Source organism: Galleria mellonella, unplaced genomic scaffold (genome assembly GCF_026898425.1).
Source record: "Galleria mellonella isolate WM207_F2 unplaced genomic scaffold, CSIRO_AGI_GalMel_v1 utg55, whole genome shotgun sequence".
NCBI classification, from domain to species: domain Eukaryota; kingdom Metazoa; phylum Arthropoda; class Insecta; order Lepidoptera; family Pyralidae; genus Galleria; species Galleria mellonella.
This window is the reverse complement of record NW_026442115.1, coordinates 3576758-3584942: the sequence shown is the minus strand read 5'-3', so window position 1 is coordinate 3584942 and position 8185 is coordinate 3576758. Positions and strand designations below refer to the sequence as shown.

The 8185-nt window shown below is 29.9% G+C and overlaps 1 protein-coding gene across 1 annotated transcript; it reads left to right on the top strand.

Annotated features, from left to right (window-relative positions):
* LOC113521500 (xylosyltransferase oxt) lies at positions 1 to 8185 on the top strand. Its single transcript, XM_026907038.3, has 4 exons — positions 1 to 679; positions 3850 to 3992; positions 5771 to 5928; positions 6260 to 8185. The coding sequence occupies exons 1-4, from the start codon at positions 99 to 101 to the stop codon at positions 8069 to 8071; spliced, it is 2694 nt and encodes an 897-aa protein (XP_026762839.2). The 5' UTR covers positions 1 to 98; the 3' UTR covers positions 8072 to 8185.

The following is an 8185-nucleotide window of genomic DNA, read 5'->3' as shown; positions in this document are numbered from 1 at the left end:
TGCAGTACTCTTTGTAGCGACTTTATTTTTCTTGATGGCTTTATGTATTCTTTTAAATTTTCTAAATATTTTCTCATGATTGCTCAAGAAATTGTGATATGGCTTATACTTTTCGAAGGTTATATTATAAGTATGCAAAATGTTTAATGATAGTTGTTTTAATTGCATTTTTCGTCCAAATATTAGTTGCATTAAATTACTTTCCTTCAGAAAATGATGATTTACTGATTAAAAATGCACATATATCTTTAGAGAAGGCGGCTGTATCGCCTAGAAAAATAGATAAGTATAATGACGAGGCGGACTTATCTGCGAAAATTAAATCTAATAAAGCTGCTTCATACTTGAGATTAGAAGAATTAAATTTTAAACCTTTATGTGAAATTAAAAGCCGTGAAGCCATATCGGCAATCCATCGTGCAAAAACACAAAATTGCAAACAAGAAATTGTTAACAAAACTTGTCTCATTCAGGAGGGTAATTTCTATCCCAAAATATTACCAAATAGTTGTGTCAGTGACAGAATGATGTATGGTAGACACTTGGGATGTTATCAAGATGAAAAAAGACTTAGAATTTTATCCAGTTTTTATGGCAATTATATAAACTCAAATTCACCTTACTCATGTTTGGATATTTGTATTCAAGCAGGCTTTCCATATGCAGGAGTTCAATATGCGTGAGTAAAAAACAATTATTGCTTTTCAGTTGTTTTATATTATTTTTCGTAAAAGAGACAAATTGAAAAAATAAATGGGTTTAAAAAATATTAAAGACTAAGTACTATTTCCTAAGCTATTAACCATTCCAGTTAACTCATGTTTTCAAAAAGTAATAATATAGATTATGAATACAATCATATTTCAAAAGTATATTTTTCTATAACTACACCAATTTTTGATTACAACTTTTGTACTCAAAATCAGTCGTACTATTTGTTCATAATTTTTACCTCTTTTCTACAGTTCCCATGAATATAATTCTTATTGGAGTAGTTGGGGGAGGGGGGAAGGATTGTTAGTAATGTGGACTATCAGTCCCATCAGGTCGACTTCATTATGATCCCCTCCTTGAAACCATCATACTAAATTCTAGGTATCGTGGTGGGCTAACTGTCCTGTCTTTTCATTCTCATTTATCATTTCTCATTGGTTTCCTGTCAGCATATATAGCATATCAATGGTGGGATTAGATTTTCATTATCATCTATTAAAAAAAAATAGGGTAGACAAGGAATTTGTGATAATAAAAAAACAAACATACAAGTTACAACTTCACAATTCCAGAAGTTCAGGATGTGTATTGTAGCATTTTCAGAAGTATAGTAAATATCTATATGTAAAATAAATCACTTTGAAGATGAAGCTGACCTTCTTAAAGTACTAGGTCAAATTCATTAATACAAAAACTTGGTAAAAAATGATATTTTTATTTATGACTATCACTAAAATTGAAATTTGGTTTTAGCTGTGAAACCTTGTACTGGTTGAACACTAGGTTCGTTATTAGTTCCCAAACATTTTCACTTAAAATTAAAATAACAATGTTTCTAAAAGGATACAGAGTTCTTATTATCTATAAAAAATATTTGTCATAAGTTTCTTATTTAACGATTATATATAGAGAATTAAGATATAATTAAATTTTACTTTAATCTAACATTTAAATAAAAGTTCAGTGCTTTTTATGAAATAATAGATAGACAATGAACAGGAAAAATTAGGGGTTTTGTCGGCTTACAACCAGTCGACGAAATGACGATCAAAAATAGAATATTCTGTTTGCTTTGAATAAAAATAGATCTGACATTTTTGTCTAATATTTTTGGTACATTCTTTCCTCTTTCCGCCTTTCTTTCTGTCATGGCCAGAAAAATGTTTTCCTTCTTTTTAATCATCTGACACAATGCGAACTTAGGAATATGATAGGCCTAGACAGAACTGTGTATGTATATAACGAAGTATGTTCCATGATGATAACATAGTCACATGACGATGAATAGAGTATTAATAAAATATATAGAAAAATTTCTCACAAGAGTAATGCTTTCAATAACCAAAGCCAATGTAGCAACTTGGTTATATTTTCCATTTTGAGCTTTATAGACGTAATATATAGAATGTTAATCTATTTTTTTTGTTTTGTATTTATTTGTTAATGATTTTCTTATGGTTAAGAACTGATAAAAATGTGGGTGAAAACCAGTAATCACAGTGCCTCGCCTCACATGGCGGGTCACAGTTAGCTGAGCCTATGAATACGATGATGCGAGCATGCGTAGAATAGGTACTTCTTCAGCGATCTTCATGAATTCTCCGAGCTGCAGCCCGCATTGTGAGGCGAGACGCTGTGACCTATAACGCCCAAATGCACAATCTTGCAAACAACCCAAACAGAGGTAGTTTTGAAAGCATACTTTATGCCACACCCAATAAAAGGCTTTCGCAATATTCAGATTAACAGCTAAGGTATCTCCCTTATTCTTGATTGCCACTGCCCATTTGTGTATTAAATAAGTTAAAAGATCACCGGCCGAATGTCTATCGTCAGTACACCACAGACCAGCTGGTGCTCTTCTAAGTACCGGAGCAGTTTACGATTAATAATAGATCCCGTAACCTTGGATTGCATTGTTTTTATTTATTTTTTATATTCAGGCTGAATTTAAAGAGGCTAAAATTATTAGCATTCTATGAAGGGAGTGTTCTACCGATGAAATTCAAATATCGCCCTTATTTAACACAATGAGGATTAATTTTGAGAAATTTTGAAATTAAGTTTCACTGTGTTTATTAATTTCTAGTAATTTGGTTAAAAAATATACTTTCTCTTACTAAGTTCCACTCCTCTTTCCACACCATTAGGGGACGAGTTTTGAAAAATCTTTTCTTAAGCCTATTCCTTTCCGTGTAAGCCTTAGTTGATATCTACTTTCTAAATTTGGTATTTATAGCTATAGTAGATTCAGCTGTGCTTTGATGAGTTAGTCAAGCCATTTCTCTTTACTTCATTGCTTTTTTAACATAGGGGTTGAATTTTAAACTATCCTAAAATAAAGTTTAAATATTTTTATTTAAGAGTATTTATGGTAAATTTTAAGTAACTATTGATTAAAAAATAAATCCCTACAAACTTCCACCCTACTGTTAAAATTTGATAATTGTAGTTTCAACTGTAAGTTGACGAGTCAATCAGTCAAAATTTTCCCCTTTATAACATATAGAGCAACGGTGGTTGACTTGACTGGACTCAAGATCTACTGTTTACTGACGAAATCCTGTGCGATCTACCAAATACATACTTCTTAAAATCTCAAATGAAACAGCATAGTTCAATACACAATTATGTAGTATTTTTAATTTTATTAAGAGGGGAAACATAAAATTGAAAATTATTCTTAGTAACTACTTATTTATATTAGTGTGAGCATTGCGTCTGAGCATCTTCTGTTAGATTAGCATAATCAGGTTTGTAGTTGGAAATTGCACGGGGATCGACTGGACTAATAGTCGCGATCGACCGGTTAGCCATCCCTGATGTAGAGTATTTAAAAACCTATGAAGATTAAATAATTTGGACTTGACTCTTTCACATTACAGCCAGATTTATGAATAATATTAATATTTTTTCCATTAAAAGTGACACAGATAGGTTAATTGGTCGTGAACCAGAACATTTACACTATTGAGTTTGTCTTCAAGTATTGTATTATCTGTATTACACTGAAATTTGTTTTATTTATATACCAGTACAACAAAAGCGGTAATATGCTAACTAGAGCATTTCAATCTCTACAATAATAGAATAATTTGTATTTTTATCATTAACAGTAAATATTCTCAATTTCAGATCTGAGTGCTTTTGTGGGGAAAATCCACCGCCACCTTCAGCTAGTATAGCTGATGATTTATGTGACATGAAATGCCCTGGAGATAATAGTAAAGTCTGCGGTGGTTACTTCACAATGAATGTATATGAAACAGGATTAGCAAGTTAGTAATATCTAAACATACAAATATATTAATTGCAATTTTGTATAAGTATTGTGAATATATTGTTAAGTAAAATCATCCACGGTGTATCTATAGCCAATGAATGGAAAAGATTTTCATCACTGAAAGGGATTATGAAAGCAACAGATTTTAGTAAAAAAATTAAGTGCAAAATCTACGTATACTAGGGATATGCTTATGCTTGTCGGAGAGCTATAGCGAGAAGCGTGCTACGAATCACGAAATTAAACAGCCAATACAACATACATATATTTATATATATATGAGCGAGCACAGATGTAACTGATATTTTCACTAAGATAAACCAAATAAAATGGAGATGAACGAGTCATAAGCTATATATATATATATATATATATATATATATATATATATATATATATATATATATATATATATATATATATATATATATATATATATATATATATATATATATATATATATATATATATATATATATATATATATATATATATATATATATATATATATATATATATATATATATATATATATATATATATATATATATATCCCTCCCCCCCCCCCCCCGCTACTGCCAAGGGCAAAATTCATTTTTACTAAGTGTGTTGATGTTATGCATATGTATTTAAAAACTCTATAATTGAAAATGAAAAATAACTAATATCCACGTACCTATATGTTATTATTTTCGGTGCTCGGTGGTCTCTGCAGAACTATTATAGAACTATAAAGAAAATAAAATTACTTATTTGCACTGGTGTGCACGAATGCACACAACACGCATGTATTAGATATTTATTTGAAATTATATTAATTTTCTTAAACGTCTTATTGTCATGATACTTGAAAAGTGAAAAAAGTACTTGAAAAAAAAAGTAATGAAATTGTGAGAACGTGTTCTCACTGACTTGTACACTTATTTGGGTGGGGAGACACTTCTTGTCCAACCGTTGAACAGAGCGGAGCTCCCTGCCGTATTAAGAGTGAACTAGTAAACCACGTGGTCATTATATAAAATATATCAATTATTGTTGATGGAAGTCCTAAAGAAGCTATAGTTAAATTATTTGTTATGTCATATACAAAGTAAAATAAGTAAATATATTATTTAATAGTATGATATTTAAATTAAATGAACTGTAAGAACTTGTGCTTTATTTCTATTTATTACCAAGAGGCTTACAACCTTTATATTGCTAAAGAATATATCATATACATGTAAAGTTAGTATTACGTAGTACCTCACATATCATTTATATATATTCTATTCTAGGATTGCGTAATTAAATTACTATATAAATCTATTACCCTAGAGTAACATATTATATATATAATAATTCTTATTTTAAAACATGCATGCACGCATACACGCGCATATACACACTTTCGGCTATGTTCAAATGTCACCTTATATCGTTCGAATACAAGAGTATAATACATTTTAAAATTGGTACCAAAAAAAAAAAAAAATAGAGGGGCTGACTCTGAGGCGCCATTTCTCTAAACCTATCTCTCTATAACTCTAAATTTATCTCTTAACCTAATAATTTAATTTAATAGTTTCGCGAAATTACCGTTTTATAGCCTGTCATCATACCAATAACCAGATTTATTATAATATTAGAAATTTAGTTTATATTTGTTTTTACTATCAAGATTAATATCAAATTGAAATTTTAGTTATAGAGATAGGTTTAAAGAAATGGTGCCTCAGAATCGACTCTAAATTCAAGTTCAATCAATAAAAATAATCATATTTTCTGTTACAGAGTTTGAACCCAGAACACCACAAATATCTGAAAATAAAAACAATTCAGTGAGAATAGTTTACCTCTTAACTTTAAACGGACGTGCATTGCGCCAAGTCCATCGATTGATAAACGCACTATATAGAAGCAACCATTATTTTTATATACATGTTGACTCAGTAAGTATAAATATGTAATATTATTAATGGTATTAGCAAAATAATAAATAAACTTCTTTGTAAATATAACAAAATTCGCATTAAACAAATAATTTCACTTACTTGCAAACCCTGGCTAAGATTTTAAATAGAAACTGAATATCACCTCACCAATGTTATTAATTTCATGCAAATTAAACGTGATTTTAAGATTTGTGTTTATTTGTACAGTATCAGTGTTATGTATGTTTTATGCTGTTACAAATCAGTTTCATTGTTTATAGTTTTATATATTATATTACAGTTCTATATTACAAAGCAGACGAAATCTAATATGATATTATTATTGCAGCGGCAAGATTATTTGCATCGAAAATTGATGTCATTAGAGAAACAACTACCCAATGTTAAATTAGCAGCCACGCGATATTCTACAATATGGGGAGGGGCATCTTTGCTTAAAATGCTTCTTGCAGCAATGAAAGACCTTTTTCGACTAGAATGGCAATGGGACTTTGTAATTAACCTAAGTGAAAGTGACTTTCCTATAAAATCCATAGAAAGCTTAGAGGCATTTTTGTCTATGAATAAAGGTTTCAATTTTGTGAAATCACATGGACGTGAAGTGCAAAGATTTATTAAGAAACAAGGTCTTGATAAAACCTTTATCGAATGTGAAACCCGCATGTGGCGTGTTGGTGAAAGAAAATTGCCGCGAGGTATAGTGGTAGACGGTGGGAGTGACTGGATTGCATTGTCTCCCGACTTTGTTTCATATGTTACTGGAGACCGTGACGAATTATTGGCTGGTTTGGATATAGTATTTCAACATACTTTGTTACCTGCTGAGTCATTTTTCCATACTGTTTTACGCAATTCTAGATTTTGCAATACTTATGTGGACAATAATCTACATGTTACAAATTGGAAACGAAAACTGGGTTGCAAATGTCAATATAAACATGTTGTTGATTGGTGTGGATGTTCACCTAATGATTTTAAGACTGAAGACTGGCCAAGAATTCAAAACACTCGAGATCGACAATCATTTTTTGCTAGAAAATTTGAACCTGTAATTAATCAACAGATTATTACAAGAGTTGAGGAATACATTGGTTTTACTGACCATCATCTATTAAGCAATCTAGAAGCCTATTGGCAAAGTATATATCATATTGACGATTTAACTTCGAGTTCAGATGATATGATACTAACACATGCAGGCAGTATTACTCGCGAAAATTCAAAAATTTTACTTAAAGAGGGATGTTCACTAGTTCCATATGAAATTATTGAAATAACTTCGTATAATTATGCCGATGTATACAAAGGAAATTTAATACTCCACAAGGCAGTTTTAAATAAGGAATTTGAAGTATTAATAGAAACTTGGTATAAACCAAAGAAACATCTAGAATTAAATTTTGAAAATCATTACGTAGATAATGTTAAAATATTCAAAGTTAGTTCAGATTACGATCAAAAAGAAATGACGTTTAGAAATTTAGCTAACATATTAGGACCCTTATCTGAACCCATATTATTATATCAGTTTGCACCAATTGTCGAAAAGAAAACAGAAAATTTCACTATATTATGGTTAGATCCAACGGGTATCATAGCAGATGTAAATAGTATATATTTAGACGAGAATAATTTAACTAATTTTATAAAACCGAATTTAAAAGCCCCCCTTCTTCCAGGAGTTTGGAAAGTGGGATTATTTGAACAATTAAATTTGATAGCCCTAACTAAGTTTTTAATTACACCTTTAGAGTCTTTTTCTGGTAAAGAATTAACTCATCAAGAAGCAAATATAATTCATAGTGGATCACAAAATGCTTATAAAAATTTTTCTTATGTGAAACCTTTAAATTTTTTACCTGATGAAGAAGAAAGTTTATTATTGCAAAAAATTTCTCATTCAAATATTAAAAGAGTCAACCAAGATTTAAAAAACTGGATAGATAGTCTTAATTCTGATTTTTATAGTGTTTTAGGTTCATGTGTTTCAACTACTAGTCAAAATAGTAAAGAAAAATTAGGATGCGGAAAGCACATTTTTGAATATTGCACTCAAACTGAGTGGAGTTCTTTGTCACCAGATCCTAAAGGAACTATAGGCAATTTAAATTCAAAATCAGGAAGACTGGATAGAACGTGACAATTATTTTATTTTTTGTATACTCTGCTAATAAAATAGGAATTCCACTCGCCCACTATTTAATAAATATTTGTATATAATTATTTTGTTGAATAGAGTAAAAAATATTTTCAA